At 32.0% G+C, this 20,973-nt stretch overlaps 1 protein-coding gene across 1 annotated transcript; it reads right to left on the bottom strand.

Moving 5' to 3' along the window:
• Window positions 1-1,880: 1,880 nt before the first annotated feature.
• LOC143546051 (ent-kaurenoic acid oxidase 1-like) lies at window positions 1,881-3,895 on the bottom strand. Its single transcript, XM_077037801.1, has 7 exons — window positions 3,652-3,895; window positions 3,075-3,549; window positions 2,738-2,989; window positions 2,472-2,634; window positions 2,299-2,405; window positions 2,092-2,210; window positions 1,881-2,002 (listed from the first exon to the last, which is right to left on the bottom strand). Exons 1-7 carry the CDS (start codon window positions 3,879-3,881, stop codon window positions 1,912-1,914), a joined length of 1,437 nt encoding a protein of 478 aa, XP_076893916.1. The 5' UTR covers window positions 3,882-3,895; the 3' UTR covers window positions 1,881-1,911.
• Window positions 3,896-20,973: the final 17,078 nt, after the last annotated feature.

Raw genomic sequence — 20,973 nt, 5'->3', positions numbered from 1 at the left:
ACGATCGTCATGTAATAAATATTCAAACATAATATAAATGAAATCAAATAGTGTCGTTCTCCCGTTTATTTAGCCAAAGCCATTGAAGTCCGGGAAATGAGAACCACCTTACGTAAACAACCAAAGTTGTAACGTTAGACGGCGCGGGTATGTCTCGTCGAACCCTCCCACTATGTGTATGCGTTTGCGTAACTTCCACCATAAAAAACAATAAACACGTTGCAAGCAAGTTCACGTATAATCATAAACAATATACACGAATAATATTAACATGTACGATATAAGTGAATCGGTTTGTAAATAAGCACATAACTAACGAAAGAAAAACTTGTGACGTGCTACCCCCAAAATATTATAAAGCATTAAAATGGGGTTATGAAGAACTCACTTGTTAAGTTAAGCGAGTAAAAGCGAACTATACGTTTAAGCAAGCTGAACCAGATGAGTTTGGTTTGACGAGCGACCCTAGAAATTATTTCTAGGTTCAAAATAGGATTTAAGAAAAACAAAATAAAACAAAAGACTTAAGACAAATTTGTTTGTCGGTTTAATATTTATGCTTTAAAAAGAAATATATATATATATATATATATATATATATATATATATTACCTTTATAATTGCTTATTTTTAGTCTTTTCGTTGAAAATATATAAGTGAGTTTATTTTAAATTATTTATAAAAATTAGGGTTATAATGGTGATTAGTCGAGTTGTTAAGTCGGGCTCGTTTAATAAAATAAAATTAAAAAAAAATCCTAAACGAGTCCAAAATGAGTTTAAGCAAGTAGTTCGTTTTTGTTCGGATTGAGTTCGTGTCTAACATGACAAAATATATTATTTTCAGATTATGTGAAGAAAAACACTTTGTTTTAAATGTTTAGGTAAAATATATAACTAAACCGAACCAAATTAGTGCAAAAACGAGTTATGTTTGTTTTTTATGAACAACCACTTATGACAAGTTGTGTTCAACAATGTATTTTATTTTAAACAAACCAAACACATTGAAAAATAACATATGACATACCCGGATTAGATGACAAAAAGAAAGAAAGAAAAAAAAATTGAGTTCTTCACGGTTTGACTTTCAAAGTCAAACTTAAGAATAAAAACAATTCTTCATAAAGAATTTGGAAGATGAATGGCAAGTGAAAGCAAAACAATAAGTGACTATTTATAGGATAACAAAGTCAAGAAAGATATAAAATAATTTGAATTTGGTAAAGCTAATTAATGGATTTTAATTATTTGAATTGACCATTGACTCAATTAATGGAATTAAAAACAAGGTTTGAATGTTTGAACATTCTTATTTCTTTATTAAAAGCTTTTGACCAAAATTTAAATGGTGTTAGAAAGATAATTTTCATTTTTAAAAACAAAACTAACTTTAAGTAAAAAAAATGTGGCATAACTAAATTAAAATGATGTACTTTGATTATGCATCTATAATTTTATTTATATAATATTTGAATAAAGAAAAATCTTGGGTGTTATAGTTATTTATTTATATATATATATATATATTAGTAACGATTAATATCATTAAATAACTTTAGAAAAGAAAAACTTTTACATATAAAAGATGTAACATATAAATGTGTAATTAAACGAATCACATCGCATAATAAAACGGGTCAGTTTCGAGTTTAAAAAAAAATAATAAATAAATAAATAAATAAATAAAATTTAAAGAATGCTACATGTAGCATATTTGGTTTTTAGGGACAATATCACATAAAATCCATTATAGCAGTCAAGACTAAAAGAAGTTTATACATGGGTAATTGCAATTGGTACTTGTAACGACAAAGATCTTGTCTTTATTTCAATAGTTACAGGGGCAGCGATACTTACTGTTGACGGTTTTTCCTTAGTTAAAACTAGTTGTAAATCTTAAAATTAAAATTCAAAGTTTCTTAATGGTAATTTCGGCACCATCTTCAGGTTTGGGATGTGAGAGATACCTCACTTTTGCATCCGGATTCACCAATTCCCACCTGCATAATATTGAAATCTATCTTAGAATTCAACGATAAATGCTGGTACCTAATTTATTAAATGAAACAAAACTTAAATGATTGCGTACGTGTATCCCGTGGACAAATGGTAGAGAAAGATGGCAAGTTGTAAGCGGGCGAGCATATTTCCTGCACAAATCCTTGATCCACCGCCAAACACTTGGTATGTTCCTGGCGCCATCGATGCCTTGAGATACATTAAGATATAGTATATGAGGAAACCTATACATAATCCAAAAAAATAAAAAAACACTATAATACTACGATGGACTTACATCCCATCTATCCGGGTTGAAACACAGTGGATCGTTGAAGTTTTCAGTATTTGTGTGGAGATACCTAATCCACAGCATTACATTCCATCCTTTTGGTATAGTATATCCTACACGATAAACAATATTGTAGCAAGAATAAGATAAACAAGTAAACTTACCTAAACATCACACACCTTTATAGCTAACATCTTTTGTTGCTGTGCGAAACACAATTGGAGCAATATTTGCCATTCTTATTGTTTCATCCACAACTTTCATGCTGTATTTCATCTTTAAGATCTCATCACTCGTAACATATTGCTCATTTTTGCTACTTTTAAGCGACATATTTTCGTCCTATAACAATATGTATAAACAAGACTTTAATTAGAATCAAAGACGATGGAACATATTGCACAAGACCACGAATAAGTAGGACATCAGTTAGGTATAAGCGTACCCGAAGCTTTTGTAGAACGTTTGGGAATTTAGCAAGATAATAAACCACCCACATTGTGGCAAGGGCAGTTGATTCATAGCCAGCAACAAGAATGCTAACAATATTGTCAAGAATTTCGGTGTCACTTAATCGCCCCCCTTCTTCGTCTTTCATCTTCATCAAACCATCCATTAAATCGTTCTCACACTCACTGCTCTCGTTCTTCCTTTTCTCCAACTGTTCCTTGAAAATCCCAACCGTTTTTTTCCGACACTATCAAAATAAATTGTAAAAAAAAATTATAACATACCCTCAAAGTAGATTATTAATTTACTATCAAAATGAGAACATATAGAACCTGAAGACCACGATAATAAGCAAATCCAGGTATATTCATTGGGTAAGATCTAATCCCACTAACCAATCCAACAAAGTATTCATCAAGCATATCTAGAGTAGGCCCCGGTTTGAAACTAGCGAAAAACATGCCGATGTTCTCAAATGTAACCTTCTTGATCTCTTTGTACGAGGTAATCGTACCACGTTTGGCCCAAGAATCAAGGGCTGACATCATGCTAGGTTGCACTATGCTAGCAATCCTACGAAGAGCTTCTGGTTGGTTAATGCTTCTAGTAACAAAACTTCTTAGTCTAGCATGTGCTTTCCCGTGAACCGCAACTAGGGAAGTCTTACCTACAAGTTCAACGTTTGGCCATTCCAATACGAAGCTTTCTTCGGCTCGAAATACAAATCTGGTCGCTGTCGGTGAAAACACAATCACTGATGGTCTACCGAACAAATGTGTCTTGTACATTCCGATCCCATCACCAAACCTATTCATTTGCATAATAAATGACCATATAAAGATAAGTTGAAAGTTTCCATACAATATGGCAGCAAGATTTGAAAGCAGAACAATTATAATATGTAATTACTTGCTACGTTTGTAATTGATGTAATCGTCAGGGCGCCGAAGGAATTTGAAGTACCAAAGAAATGTGAACATTTCACCGACGATTGGAAGACCCATGTAGCCTGGAGGCAGATAGGTGCAGCCTTCAGATGAAAGTAGAGTTGCTGTAACTAGTCCATACCATACATCGTTCCACCAGCACAAGAGCCATATAAGTAGCGGCACCACTCCTAACACCACCGCCAACCACATCGTTAGAAGTAAACGTTTTTAGTTAGTGAAACTTTGAATTGCGACTCTATAGTATTTGTAGAGTCGTGGAAAAGATGCTATACATTAATGATTCATTTATTCCATTGGCATTAGTAGACAACCATATGGATATGTATATTAATTTATCACTTTGTTCTAATTCCACCTGGACGATCGATGACAACAATATTCTCAACTTGTATATATATTTTTATTATATTCATAAGATATAATCTAATAAGGTATATACGCTGACTACTACAACCATTTAAAAAGGTAATATAATCGATGACATAAGACCGTGTATAGTAAAGAAGCTTTCACTAACAAAACATATTGTTTGTCACGTAGACAACGTAGACAGCGAGATATTCATTAACTAAATCAAATCTATATTAATATCTATATTTACAATATATCTACCTGTTCAAATAAAGTAAAATAAATGTGGACATTTGTTATGTTTTAGTTAATTCTCACAGTTTTTTTCCTCCAAAACTAATAGATCCTAATATATGTAATAAATCAATAATGATTCACTTTTCTTTTACACTATATTTATATAATATCTATATATTTTTATAAATATAAATATTAACATATTATTTTACTATATATTTCAAAATACTTGGTGAATTTCAAAAATCAACAACAAATCACGTTTCTCAAATGAAAACTGTTTAGGGTTTTTTGTGGAACTTAAATTTGATTTTATTGGTCAAAAGTTGATAAATAGATTGTTTGGTGCAAGTTAACTGCATTTAGGTTAAAATTTGTAACATGTCAAAAATGAAAATTTCGAGTATTTTTAAAAGTTTGAGAATGCAAAATAGATTTATCGTCAAATTTGTTATGGGTTCAAAGAGTTGACTTTAAAATGTCAAAAGTATGAAAGTTAGAAGTTTAAACATGATTCGAGTTTCAAATTTATTTTTAAGGGCGTTTTTTGAAATAATCAAAATGTTCGGGATTTGGCAAACTGACTATTTTTCCCTTAACTATTAAAATATAAGAAAAGATTGCGAACACTTTCGACGTGCCACCTCCATGCCTATCAATGCTTATAACTCTTATCAAATTTGAAATGTTTATGTCAACATTAATTTTCCTTCAATGGTGATAGAACGTTGTATGGGAAGCATGCCATGCAAAACTATGCTCAAATGAATATTCACAAAATAGAATGGGTTAACATGTTATTTTTTATGTTGTCATTATGACAAAGTCGAGAAGCCCTTTGAAACTTATCAAAATCTTTTTCATGGTGTAGCTTAGAAAAACATAGCTTTTGAAGAGCATCCATTGTTACAATTTAATGTTCTACTTTCCTTTTATGGGTGGTAAATTGATAAATATATCAATAAAGATAACACTCCTTTTGTATTTAGGCTGAGTGGTTAGAACTACTATCGTATGAGAAGCTTTATTTCCGAAATTGGTTCATAACCAAAAGTCTTTCAGTTATACATATATGGCAACGAGAATGAATTTTTCAATAGAAAGAAGCATTCTCGGGTACATTTTTGCACGGACATTTTTTTATTAAGTTCATTTAAAAAAATCATTTTGTGATATAAATAAAATCAATTTATGTACACATTGTATAGATATAAGTATAGATGTAATACATTTTTTTTCATATACGCTATGTAATTATTTTTTTTTTACTTACAATTTTATAATTTGAATTATCTCGTGTGTGTTTCATCTCATATGTCGTCTCCATACCCCTTCGAATTCACAATTTTTCCTCTCTCTTCTGAAAAGCAAATTTTTATCTACTCCGTGACACTCGAACCCAAAACATTTGGGTGTTTAAGAGATTTTGTCTTTGTCACCCCTGTCACCAACCCTAGGCCTCCATTATTAAAACAATTGAATTGATATAAGAGCATTCCCAGTACCATTTTTATCTTTATTTCTATAATTACACTAAAAAAATTACATTTTCTCTCTTATTTTCAATTAAATAATATTTTTTATACTTAATTGCAATTTCTCTTTGCTTCACTCACAACCACTTTAAAAAAAACATTAAAAAATTATGGAGTGTGAACATTGTTTCTCTAAAGTTACTAATAAATAAAAGTTTCTCTATCCTTTCGCTCATAACCACTTACAACTACTCTACATAATATAGATAACTCACTCGTAATAATATGCAGGACCGGTTGGGAATGCTCTAAGTTGATCATAACTAAATAATAATAATAATAATAATAATAATAATAAAATCATGTTTTATGCATTATATAAAGAAATCATAAACGACATAGGTCTCATGATGATTCAATATAAAAAAACTTATGTTAGCCGATAACTACATTACAAAGTTAATATCTACAACACATCATATCATCTCAATTTAAAAATGCATGTACTCAATACCTTCGAGAGCATACTCAATGTTTTTAATGTCACTTGAACATATAACAAATAAGAAATAATCGAGTCACATATTGATTCATTAAACTTCATGAGATCTTATAACAAAATCAAGAGTTAGCTATATTTAAACTAAAAGGCTTGCAAAAACTGAATTACAATATAAAAAACCCAATCTTGAATTATTTTTAATAATTACATCTATAAATTAAAATATTAATGTACTTATCTATAACATATAAACAATTGAAAGCATACATGTTTGGATTTGGATTCACAATAAACTAAGAACACATCTTGGTTAAGAAAATTAAAATTCAAAATAAAAAAGTATTATTTAGATGTTTAATAAGTATAAAAAAGAGAGAAAAACAAACTTGTAATAGTTTAGGAAATACATATTGAATTCCATGATTAAATGAATATATAACAATTAACGAAAAAAGAAGGTTAACATCAATTCATTCTAGTTATGTTTGTAAGCCACAAACAATCTAAAATGTAGGTGGTGAGTTTAATCCCTACCAACAACGCATTTTTCCCTTATGATTTTATTAAAATAAATTATATTGTTTAGGTATTTATTTAATTTAGGAAATAGCCTATTTAATTAATAAATTACTAGTAAGAGTGCCCGCGCGTTGCAGCGGGAAGACAATTGGAATTCGGTTGATAGCATCTCCGTTCGTTATGATGCCGCCATTGAGTATGCAGCTTTTAAAATCTTTGGTTTCAAAAGAAAACGCTATAAAATCTTTGGTTGCGAGTAACACTATATAGAAAATATGGGTTTAGATTGTGGTAAGTTCGTCTGCAACTTTTTGAACTAAACTTATGGAAGTGGAATTTAGTTGGTAGCATTTATGTTCATTTTGGTGCCAACGCTGGGTATAACTTTTCAAGATCTTTTGTCTCAAAAGCAAAAGTTGTTAAAATCTTTGGTTGTGGATGAAACTATATTGAAAATATAACCTGCACCAAAATTTACATCGTCGATTTGTTACCAAACCCGCATGTTTTTCCACATATAATTTCATGCGTGTAACTATATGTCCAACATATATATCACTAATGAAAGCCCCTATAAATGCACGTCCAACACCTGTGCTATCAATGAGTTTTGATTCTGGAATCTTCTCGGCTGTTCTAAGGAATGGCCTACCACACACACTCCCTGCACCTTTGGCTTGCAATCTTGTAATTCCCTGAAAAAAAATAATTGAATATCATTATGGGTTAATATTTAATGCTTTTTTTAGTAAAAATATGAAGTTTTGTTATTAATATAAAGCTAATCATAAAGGCTTACTGATGAAACGCATGTCGGATCACTTTGACCACAATCAATTTTCTTCTTCAATAGCTCAAGAAGACTGTCTACCTCCATTTCTTCAGTTGTAGCATCATCTGCTTGGCTTGCAATCTTGTAATTCCCTAAAAAAAAATAATTGAATCTTTCTTTATTTAATTTAGTGGATGATATATCCATTCATTTAACCAGCTCTATATTCATGGATAGCACTGTATTTTCAATACACATGGGCCAAAAACATCAAACTGGTTAGAAGTTGTCAAAAGTCTATTCTTTTTTAAGCATATGACCTTTTAAAGACTTAAAACAATTATTGTAATAATATAAGTAATCATGTCTAGCACACTAATTATTTCTCAAGTTTGTGGAAAAAAGTGTTAAATGGGCCAACCCACCTATAATGACATGCATCAAAATTTACAAGATTAATTCGTTACCAAACCCGCAAGTTCGCAGTAAAATGTGTTACATTGGTCAATCCAACCCACCCATTATGACCTGCACCAAAATTTTCAAGATCGATTTGTTACCAAACCCGCCTGTTTTTCCACATATACTTTCATCTGTGTAACTATATGTTCAACATATATACCACCAAGGAAAGGCCCGAGCTTTGGTCCATGCTTGCAAAATATACTCAATTCTTATAAATACATGAATTTAAAAAAAAACTTCTTTTACCAAACTTATACTACGTATTTTTTCTAATCAAAAGCGGTTCACAATTTGCAAAAAACTATAAACAATCGTTTTGTATGGGTTACCAAAATGAAACTCCGAGATGCTTAATGTTGAACGAAATTAAATAGGAATAATTAAATTAAATTGTGTGCTAGAATCGGTTTGAAAAAATTGCAAATGTGCATTCCGAAGCGTAGAAATCAAAGTCAAACTGCAAGTTTGGTATCCTATGGACCTAAACTGGTTGTAACTCACATAATGTATATGAAAGTAAAAGAGTTCTGGTTTGACAGCAATCAAGTACATGAAAGCTACACTTTTTGACAATAGTAAAATGCAGCAAAAACTGCATAAAATTATGCATGCTGCCCTCTTTTGACAGCATCAAAACCTGACTAATAGTCAACAACAACTTTTAAATTTTCACATAGGAATTTAACACCAAATTTTTTCTCTAAAAGATAATCATATCACAGGTTACTCTTGTTCAAGTACTCATAAATCCTAAAAAGGAAACTCATGAAAACCTCAAGCTTAGATCAGAAGGGTAATCAAACACTTTAAATTGGTCTACATGGCATATTGGTTAACAGTTTCTTTGGTATCAAATATAAGTGTGGAGCAGGAATTAGAAATATAGCCATCATTTTTTTATTGCGGAGTTTGGGTATCCTAAAAGGTGCAGCGGTAATTAGACATTGTGGCATCAATTTTTTACTGTGGAGTTTGGGTTTCATAAAGTGTTAGGGGCACACATGATGTAAATAAAAGCAACAGATAAAAGAACACTAACCTCTGAACTCGATCACTAATGTCTATGTGATTGCGAAGATGTCTATGGGAGATGGGTACCGTTTTGTCTACAGTCAGGCGGGTTTATGTTTCCAGCCACAGCCACCCCAACTTCAACATTCATGGTTGTCATAGCTATTGCAGGTTATTTTCAACTATAAAAATGAAATTAGGTTAATTCAACAAGGTTAAGATTCAATTCTTCCTACAATAGTCTTGTATGATGACAAATTAGCAAAGAACGATCCAAAAGCACTTCAGTTTCTGACCCACCGTCTCCAATTTGCCTCCTTCCAATCTTTATTCAGTTACCACCAAATTCAGTATGAAATAATGAATTTAATTAAAGTTAAGATATAATGAAACATAGATTCAGAAATAATCTCCAATTAGCAATGTTAAAGGACCTAATAAGGCAAACAAAAACAAAATCAGAGGGCAATTCCCATGAATACATAAATAATCAATCACACCTACAGATCATGTTGTTTCAGATATTGTTCAATGTTAAAATACTAATAAGTTTAGCAGATTTTGATATCTAGCAGGGGGAGAGGGTTTCAATTCTCTTGAAATTGAGGAAACCAGTTCACCAGAATCATAGCACATCATTATCATCATGTACATATGAAGGAGATAAACCAAATTTCTACAAGTAAAACAAATGGTTCAGACTTGGAATCGATTACCTTAATTTCAAAACAATGATTCGGTTTCATTCATCAGGATAACGAACCTGCCTATGGGTGATGATGAAGTTGAAGCAATTGGGACTCGGTGTTCGTGTATTTATAATCATATGGGTGTTCGTGTGTTTAATCAAGACAGAAACTGGAGTATTAAAAGCAATTGACTAGGTTTGATTGCAACTGAAACTGACATCAATTAAAAGGAGTTGATTAGGATTGATTGGAATCGAAGGTGAACGGTTGCCGGAGATAACATGTAACGTCGCTTGAGGATGGAGCCGACGGTGAGTAAATTTAATTATAGCGGCGTCTCCCTGGTTAATGCTATCAGCGTCTTAAAATGATAAAATTAGCTAAGTTGTCCTTCTTAAATCTTTTACATGTAACGAGTTGGAGAGCCCGTGCGTTACGGACGGGTGTCCCAACTGATGTTAGATTCGCCTTTGTTGTGTGTAAAGGAAATGAAGTATATTTGGTTCATACGAGTCAAAAAAAGGCAAACAACAAATTTAAAAAGCTCACAAATTTTTTAATTTAAAAGAAGTTACAAATTAAAAGAAAAAAGGAAGATAAAAGTTTACAACTTGAAGTAACCCATACATTGGCATCCTTGCCAAACACAATATCAGTAGACGACCAGAACGGATATGTGTAACGTAGCATCTTTAAAAAACATCCGCTGATCGTAAGTGGCTTTCAACAAAACGGTCAATGATGATGGAATGCACTAACATATAATAAAGTAAATCTAGAAAAAAGGATGAGATGTGAAATAGGTGTGTATATTCTCACCTGGTGATGCGCTTTAATCCTATCATCATTATATGCCTGAATTTAACGAGACGCTGCTTTACAAGCATGAACAAATAAACACCAATAGTTTTTTGTCATGTTATTCTAAAAAGAGAACAAATCAAAGCATAACTAAAAAGGAAAAAAATCACATGAACCTAAAACACATATCATCATATTCAAATTACAGAATAAAAATTAAAGGCTAAACCTTAGTTCTCACAAGTTTAACCATATGACGAAGTCAACTCATTCCTAAACAAATGGGCCAAATTGTCACATCAAATACTTAGCTGATCAAAATGTTTAACATGCGGTAGAAAAAAAAAGACCAATAAGATGACCCTTGCCACCTGTACAATTTCAAACCCGTCAACGTTTATCATCAAAAGGACAATGTTTACAATATCGACAGTGATGAGTCATAAAACAAACAAGCGTTACCCTAAGATTTTGGTATAGATCCGCCACTGGTTGCAGCCATGGTTATAATCTATGGAGCCGTGTTAGTCACAGTTTGAGGATACAGGCCCGAGTTCCCACAAGAAGAAACCACCGTTATCCCACGAGCAACCGCATGAAACGCACAAATGGATAACGGGTCATCAACATATGTAGAAAATGGTGGAGACGTGCCCAAAGAAACCGAAAGCACATCCACGCCATCATGGACAGAATCATCAAATGCAGCAAGAATATCAGCCGAGCTGCGACCACCCGTGGCCCAACAAACCTTATATACAACCATATGAGATGACGGTGCACCACCTCGCGCTAACTTGTGGGCTAGCCCGAAGAAACTGGTGTCTTTTACTACTGCCCCGGATGCAATGGAGGATGTGTGAGTCCCATGACCATATGTGTCGCACGGTTAAAGAAATTTAGAACCGTCACTTACGTCCAAGTCTCCAACATACCATCGTGCACCGGTGATGTTCCTATATTAAATTTAAAAATGGTAAATTGTAAATAACAAAATACACTCATTAGATAGAAAAACTGCATTAAGATGCCAAGTTCTACTATCTAAAGTCAAAAGATAGTCAAACTCACAGAAACTCAATACTTGTTGTGAAAATCTTAAAACAATGCACTTCAACTTTAAACAAACACTACTTATTTCTAAAGTTATTTCTAAAAATTAGCCGAACCGGTTGCAGTTGGACTTGTTGAATTGTTCTCTTTCTTGACATCCACCTTTCCACCATGACGGTGCCCTCTTCATACCGACATCATCAAAGGTTTTAGATTCAGGCCATACGCCTGGTATAAAAAACAAGTCAAAACAGTTTGACATTGGAGGTTAAACTAACTTTTTTTGAACTAATGTTGGGTTATAAAGACTTCATAGCAACAAATTTTTTATTAAACTACTTCTATATGATTTTAATTTTGTTGTAAATACTTTCTTGGAAATTTAAAGAAGTTATTATAACTTTCTAGGCGGGAACCATTTCGTTTGACTTGAAAGATAAAGTCAAAGTATAACTTACCACTATCAAGGATGCAAATAACAGTCCCAACACCCGATTGACCTTTAGAGATTATACTGTTGATAAAATGAGGATTTATTTTTAAGAGAATCCCAACTTCTTGTTGAGTGAAGTTTATAAATTCTGTTAGGAATCACATGAGCAACGTTTGGAAAATCTGCATACATTATTAATGAGAACCATTTTGTTTGACTTCAAAAGTCAAACTATTTTTTTGATGTCAAAGTATACAAATTAGGATGACTAACCTAAATGAATAAAATCAAAATACCTGAAATCAATGATGCTTGAGTTGGGGTTAATACTGCAGCAAACCCAGAAAATGCGTGCTTGTAACTATACACAATCGATTTAGTCCCGGCTTCTTTGCTATAAAAGTAAACAACAAACAGTTATATAGCCAAGATCCAAAGCTAATCTTGGCTGGTTAATATATATGCAATGGACGAACATGTTATATGTATACTTGCAATTTTTGATACCTTTTATACCAGAGTAGCTTCTGTTTGATCTCGAGTACGATGCATTAGTATTGAAATTGAACTAATGATTGTGCTGCATTTTAGTTAATAAGGAGTATTGGATAATGTTTCACCATTGAGTGAATGTTTTTGAAACTATTTTAGTAGGTTGGAATTATGAGTTTTTGTGATTGAAACTCGAGTATACATCAAATTTGTAATGGGCCACCTTTATATCTAAGGTTAGTTTGGTAATTATGAGTACTTGGTGTGATTTAAAACTGCACTTATACCTATAGTTTAAGTTTGATTTGCTGATATGGGTGTACCAAACAATTGGTTGCATGTCCGGTAAATTAGAAGAGATCGGATTTTTTGATTTTGGGTTCAGTATTTTCAACGGATCAACGAGCGAACAGGTTGAGAGTTTGAGGTCACGAAGTACAAATCACAAGCGGGTTGAATTTCATTTGGTTTTGTGCCAAAACTTTGTCTCAAGTAAATTTAGATTTTGAAGGGTATTTTGGTAAGTTTCGTATACTATATAAAGTTTTGGCGCTATTTTTTTTCCCATTTCGTAAACGGTCTAAAGGATTAAGGATTTGTATTTTATTGGTAGCAGGTCGGATTACAAATTGTTTTTTGTTGGTAATACATCTAACGTATTTTAACGTGTCACGCTGCAATGCGCGGGCACGAATACTAGTTTATCTTTAACCATTTAAAACATAAAGTAAAACTAGTGGCCTATATTCATTTCTCAAATTTCTCACAGTAATCTTATTTCTCTCCTGAACCATTCCATATATATAGAGAGAGAGAGAGAGAGAGAGTGTGTGTGTGGATCCCGTAGAAACACTAATTTGTGTAAAAATTATATGAATAGATATTGGCCATCCATTTTTAGATATAGTGGATGAAATTCTTACATGTAAGCAAATGAAGGAAATTTAAGTTTAACAATTGGAAGCAAGGGTATAATGGTTAAGATATTTTTCTTATATTCAAAAACTACCACAAAATCATCCGAAATTTTCGTACAATTGTAACATTTCGGATTTTCTAAACTCGTATTCGTATGCGTTTAACCCGACCGGGAATATTTTTAGATCTTTAATATTAACCAAAATCAAATATTTATGAGTAATCAAGTTTTATAATGTTCACTTTAGGCCCTTCATGTTCTATATATTGCTTATTCCTTAATTATTTCATAAAAGATTCAATAAATGACCAATTAACAAACTTTAGGGACTAAAAGCGTCAAAAAATCAAAGTTCCACCCCTAGGTGGCCGGTTCCACCCTCCCCATCGCGCGGCATGGTGAAGTATCTGCACAGATTGTGAAGCCGATTTTCTTTCCTAGTTCGTTTTTGGCCCAAAATCGTTTATTTTTGGACCAAATCAAGTGTTTTAAGCTCCAAGAAAACTAATATAACTTACATACTTGTCCACATACGTTACCCCTTCCACGAGATTGAATTATGCTTGCATATTAGGTTGATTTGATCATTAAAACTCGATTCGGTTTCCTAGACGGGTAAATATACCAAATATGGTTCGTTTTTGCTTATTCTATATAAAAAACACATGATTCTCCTCCCAAAAAGTTCCATCAACCCTAATCTACCAACCTCAGAGGTCACATGCTTCTGACCATCATTATTCTTCTCGGTTTTTGCTATTTTGTTGAAGATACGTTCATAACCGGCTGACTTTGCTTATTTGTGGAACTTTGAGTCGTTGTTTCTGTTGATTCTTTCACTTTCTGGGTAAGTTGTAAACATAGAAATCGTTCACACATATTCCCTAGTCAATAACCTTCAATCAACTTTGGTGGTTGAAGGGTGTTGATTGGTTAATTCGTTTAAAACTCGTTAAAGGGCAAATCAGTCAACAAGTTTGACTTTACGTTTTCTCATACTTCTGGTCGGATTCAACGTTCAGTCCAGAAGAATTTTATTCTCGCAATGAAATTTTAAGGCTACTAACCAAAACCCGACTTCCGACTCGCTGTTCGGATTCTGGTCAGTACCATCTCGCTTAAAACTTAAATATAACATAACTTGAGTTCTAAACGTCCATTTATATTGATTTCAGCGGCAACGAGTTCGTTTTTACTTATGTTATCATATCAAAAAGTTTCATATTCTGATTATTTATATCGGTTGACATGTAGTGGACGACTCGCTTATTCGTTAACTCGCTTATTTGTATTTATATTCACTTGTCATTAATCTAAGGTGAGTTCTATCATTCCCATTATTTTACTAAGTTTTCTAAAATGTTTTGGGGACATATGAGTATTATTTGTATCTCATACTATATATATATATATATACATATATATATATATACATATATATATATATATCAAAACAATAGCATACGTGTGATTGTGCGTGATTAATCGAACATACTTAATATTCATTCATTCGTATATTCGGTGGGGTCCAATGTATTCCCATGTATTGGGTGCTCATGCTATTGACCAACGACCGATTCGCTTGGAAACGGTCTCATCACTTGTTTATGGTTTGATTTATTTACCGCATTTACTACGTTATGCTTATTTCTTTTATTTATTATATTAACATTATTTTTAGTGTCAAACGTTGGTGGTAAGCTCACTCAACATGTATCGTTGACAAACTCTATTTTCAACACATATGCAGGTTGCTATTGAATTGAAGTTGAAGTATGGATACTTAGCTGACCTTAGGATTTTAATGAAGACAAACATGAATTTAAATGTATTTATTTGAATTGTTTTGTTAGATTTGGATATTGTGTGCACATTTGAAATAAAATAATTAATTAGATATTGTCATTTATATTCATGATAGTATCTTCGAGCTGTGAGCAATCGGATCACGCCCCGGCATTTCCGCCTTAGGTTGGGGTGTGACAGATTGGTATCAGAGATGAAGGTTATAAGATAGGTCGTTAGAAATTGTCCTAGTCATATGTTATGACTCTATACGTGCTTATCTAAACTGCCTTATGTGTTATTTAAATTGTTTACAGCTTATATAGGTTAATTATTTTAATTTATATTTTATTATTTTTTTATTGTGCACACCCACACGAATTTCGAGGTTACGCCTCACTTTCAAAATATTTTTAAATCCTCTTGTTTTTGGTATATTGCCTTTTATTGTTGGAAATTCCTTAAGAATTCCCGTGTTTTGTTTTGCTCATTCACCTTGAAGCATGGGGGTATGGCAAATGTCGTACAACCGTAACTTTAAGTGGTACGCGTAACCGGCTAAAAGGTCGCGTGGTAAACATAACCGGCTAAACGGTTACACTCCAAAGTTTGTATTTTTAATTATTTTAAAATGCTTAGCTGGGTGAAAAATCCATGTAAATCCATGGGCACTTCAACTATCCATTTCTTAACCCGTTTTCAATTTGATTTTTGGTTGGAATGTATCGTCCGGGGTGATTCCCGAGATACACCAACTACTCGTATTTGATTCGTTGATTCGATATTTAGTTGGGTCGGTTAGATTCATCTTAACGCTCATGGTCCGACCAACTCCATTGATTTGATAATTCGTTAATTAGTTGGGCCAGTTAAATTGTAACACCCCGGCTTTAAGCGGAATACGCCCGGGTGTGACGTACAGATTACTAATAAGCTTGTAACGTTATTAAAGCGACAATAATTATATTTATTTCATTTCAATACATCACAAATACACAGTCAAATAACAATACACTAAACGTTGAATTTCATTATGTTGTGTTTCTAATACCCTAATGGTCCAACTAATCTAGTCTTCAATCCTTAGACTTTAACCTGCAGCACGTTTAAAATAATATAATTTGTCAACAATAATATTGATGAGAATTCATAAAGTTTTGCATATGTATAATACGAAAAGTGTAAAATTCACAAGTCAAGATGTATAGTCTCAATCATAAAGTAAAAGAAAAGTAAATACATGATATTCCTGTTCGCTTGACATACGTCAAATCTACTAAGGAACCCTCGTTCACCGAGCTACTAGGAGTATATAATATGATAATGATACCGTCATTAACAAATGGACGACGTAGGTACGTCCTGTCGGACCCTCCCACTTTGAATATGTGTATGAGTCTCCACCAACAAAAAAACAATAAACAACTAGCACATAATCACATAATGTACAAGCAATATGATACGAAACAAATACATACAAGACATGCGTGTTAATTTTAGTTTACAACATGAAACAAATAAAAGATTGTTACGTGCTATACCCCAAAACGTTAAAAGATGAAAAACGGGTTATGAAAACTCACCTTCGTAATTGAAGCGAAAGTACTACGAATAAACGAGAGCGTCAAGGAGCCCAAAGCAAACAAATGTGTGTTTAAAGAATCCGAAACGAACGATCCACACGAACTATAAATAAATAAACAAATACGAAATTTAACGACCGGTCTATCGGGATTATTATGTCTAATTTTAGTGGGAAGATTATTATTTTAAAGCATGGATTAATTTAATATTATTTTTAAGCTTAATGGAATTTTAACGGTTTACATTATTTTAATTTAACATTCATATGAAAGTTACGAAAATTTCTAGGTACAGTTTTAAGTAGGGATTTTACCTTGAATAATTATAACTATGTTATTTAATTAAAGTTAACGGAATAAAAGTTAATGAGTTAAAGGTTAACTGATTAAGATTAACGAACTAAGGTTTAACGAAATATGTTATTTCAACAAATAATTTATTATTAATATGAGAATTATAATATTTATAGAATATTGATTTTAATTGGGAATTTCTTCTTGAAAATGGTAACGTTATAAAGTTAACGAAATGAATAATGAATATAGTTTTAACGGGGTTTTACGAATCTTAACGAAAATGAAAAGTTGGGTTTTTTTGGACGGAAAAAGATGAAGTTTAATTTATAATCAATTTTATTTAGTTTAAAATGATTTTATTTAATTTATAAAGATTTTTAATTATTTAATTTGGTTTTAGAAAAAACAATACTAATAATAATAATGGAGGTATGAAAAGGAAGAATAAACCAAAAACACAATGGGACAGACCCGGTTCGAACCCGGGTCTCCCATCCCACACATACACAAACAACCAGCTGAGCCAGCTTGACAGTTGATTATAAGATCAGACAGTTTATATTTATACTATATTAGATGTTCATCTCTTCCAAACCAACACTAGGGTTTCAATCTGATATTATGATCCATGTTTGTTAGAATTTGTGTAGGGGTTTTGGATTACGGTTATAAACTATCAAAAACCATGTATCAATTACCTGGAATAGTTATGGATTGATGGAGAACAAGCTTTAACTGGAGAACAGCTCATGGGAAAGCTCATGGGAGGTCAACTCATTGGATATGTTTCGTTATTTTATTTGAGATCTTAAGCTACCATGGAAAGCCCAACCCAATAACATTTTACTTATGAAATTTTTATAAACATTGTTTATTCAAATATATATCTCAAAAATTATTATTTTAAATCTCGACTCGTCCTCGTGTCCTCACTAGCACAATTTCATTTAAATACGCAACTCTGTTATCTCATATCAATTAATTTTCATAACTTACCCATCATCTTATACAATTACATCTTTGGTTCTCATAGAAAGTTTTCCCTAAGAATCCAACATCGTAATCGATGCATTCATCTACTTCTCACAATCGCCGTCTGACTACTAGAATCGCCAAGGAGTTTGCTGCTGTATGCCATTATCCAACCAACCGCCAATCTCGACAAAACTAAAATACACCGAACAAGAAATCTTATACCAACTCATATCCGTTAAAATATTATTTAAATCATCTTTTCTTATTTATTTTCATATTCTCAAACTATAAACTATTAAGTGCATTTAAATCCTTACCCTTAAAATATGCTATTATTTCTTGTCTTTCCTCAATCTCATGTTAGTTTTTACAACTCACTTTCCATTTTATAAATCTTTATTATTAAAATTCAATTATGGTAAATTTTATTATTATTAAACTAAATTTTTCATCATCCAAATTTAATTTCCATTTTTAAATTAAAAATCTTTCATTAATTAATTTAACTTTTATCATTAAATTGACTTTCTGATGGAATCTCCATCGTAAATATTCAACTCCCTGCTTTGATTTTTGATAGAACTTGAAAATTTTGAACATTTTAATGATAAATTCGTAGTTGTTAGAATAGGCATGGTGGTTCATGCATTACTAGCCTCGCGCTTATCTTATTTTATTACATACCCCACATCTTATTTTTGGTATCACAATTAATTTAAATCTTCGTTATTTACTTGGAGTTCCATTATAAACCATCGATAATTCAATTTACATATTTCATAATATTTATAACGATTTTGTGAAAAAAAAATTCCATGAAGTTTTAATTAATCTAATTTAATATCTTCAATTACCTACTTTATATTTTATCTAATTTTAAAGATTTAATTGGAATAGAACTATCTCGGTGGTTCGGGAATATCCGTTTCCCAATTTAATCTAGATTTATTTGAATACGTACATTTTCGCATTTTCATTAATATTTCAATTATTATTTACTAATTATTATAATATTTTATTATAAAAATCGAATTAACTCATCTCAAATTCACAATTCGAAAAGCTATAACTTCATTTAAATTTTGTCTTTAAATTTCATAAGTTTCTCAGATTAACCAAACTCGACTCATCAAAATTTTCATTAACTTCGTTTAAACTTATACTCTCGGTTTTAAGAATTTTTTTCCTAATAAATATGATCTTTCACATGTCATGACTTATTTTAAGATTTGTTGGTAAATTGAAACTTTTGCGTATATCATCTCACGAATCAAGTTCCTTTATCTGTCAAGGTTAACTTCATCTAATATCGTACTATTAGCTTATTCTCGATCACCATGATTCATTTCAAATGTCTGTTTCAAGAAATCCATTTTAATCTACAAAATTCATAACTTTACTATAAAAGATGTTTTAGAAATTTCACAGTTTTAATAATCCAACTTGAACATTTATTAAGTATACCTTGAATTTATATTTAAAGTTATCAAAATGTTTGTTTCTTTCAAAAAGATGGTTATAAATGTTTTATTAAACCACATGATGAAACGGGTTATGCGGACCATTCGACGATAAGTTAATTATGGTCCGGAACGTAATTATCCAAGTCTTTGCATGGAAATAATAATACGTACAATTGTGTGTCATGATTTAGAACCTAGGTAGCTTGGGTAACGGTACGAATGATGAGATGATAAGGACATGGTGGATACGCCGCTGGTACATCATATATATAAGTGCCCTTATCGGATTGTCATTTGGAGCGTTACTTCGGTTATTAGAAGTTCTTTGTTTTGATATTTTCCTTAAAAGTTTAAATTAATTTCAAAACGATGATGTTTTGGTTTTCCTTAATTTTGGGACGAAATTCCCTAAAGTATAGGAGACTGTAACATTTCGGATTTTCTAAACCCGTATTCGTTTTCGTTTAACGTGACCGAGAATATTTTTAGATCTTTAATATTAATCAAACTCAAATATTTATGAGTAATCAAGTTTTATAATTTTCACTTTAGGCCCTTCATGTTCTATATATTGCTTATTCCTTAATTATTTCATAAAAGATTCAATAAATGACCAATTAACAAACTTTAGGGACTAAAAGCATCAAAAAATCAAAGTTCCACCCTAGGTGGTCGGAGCGCTGCGTGGCCGACTCCACCCTCCCCATCGCGCGACGTGGTGAAGTATCTGCACAGATCGCGTGGCCGATTTTCTTTCCTAGTTCATTTTTGGCCCGTAATCGTTTATTTTTTTTGGACCAAATCAAGTGTTTTAAGTTCCAAGAAAACTAATATAACTTACATACTTGTCTACATACATTACCCCTTCCATAAGATTGAATTATGTCTGCATATTAGGTTGATTTGATCATTAAAACTCGATTCGGTTTCCTAAACGAGTAAATATACCAAATATCGTTTGCTTTTGCTTATTCTATAAAAACAACACATGATTCTCCTGCCACAGACTTCCATAAACCCTAATCTACCAACCTCAGCCATCACAAGCTTCTGGCCACATCATTCTTCTCGGTTTTTGCTATTTTGTTGAAGATACGTTCATAACTGGTTGACTTTGCTTATTTGTGGACATTTGACTCGTCTTTTCTATTGATTCTTTCACTTTCAGGGTAAGTTGTAAACTTAGAAATCGTTCATACATATTCCTTAGTCAATAACCTTTAATCAATTTCGGTGGTTGAAGGGTGTTGACTGGTTAATTCGTTTAAAACTCGTTAAAGGGCAAATCAGTCAACAAGTTTGACTTTACGTTTTCTTATACTTCTGGTCGGATTCAACGTTCGGTCCAGAAAACTTTTATTCTTGTAACGAAATTTTAAGACTACTGACCAAAACCATACTTCTAACTCGTTGTTCGGATTCTGGTCAGTACCAGCTCGATTAAGACTTAAATATAACA

The sequence above is a fragment of the Bidens hawaiensis genome, unplaced genomic scaffold (genome assembly GCF_021521415.1).
Source record: "Bidens hawaiensis isolate Kalapana, Puna unplaced genomic scaffold, B.hawaiensis_p1.1 tig00014198_1, whole genome shotgun sequence".
In the NCBI taxonomy this organism is placed as follows: Eukaryota; Viridiplantae; Streptophyta; class Magnoliopsida; order Asterales; family Asteraceae; genus Bidens; species Bidens hawaiensis.
The sequence above is the reverse complement of the archived record's forward strand: the minus strand, read 5'-3'. Positions and strand labels throughout refer to the sequence as shown.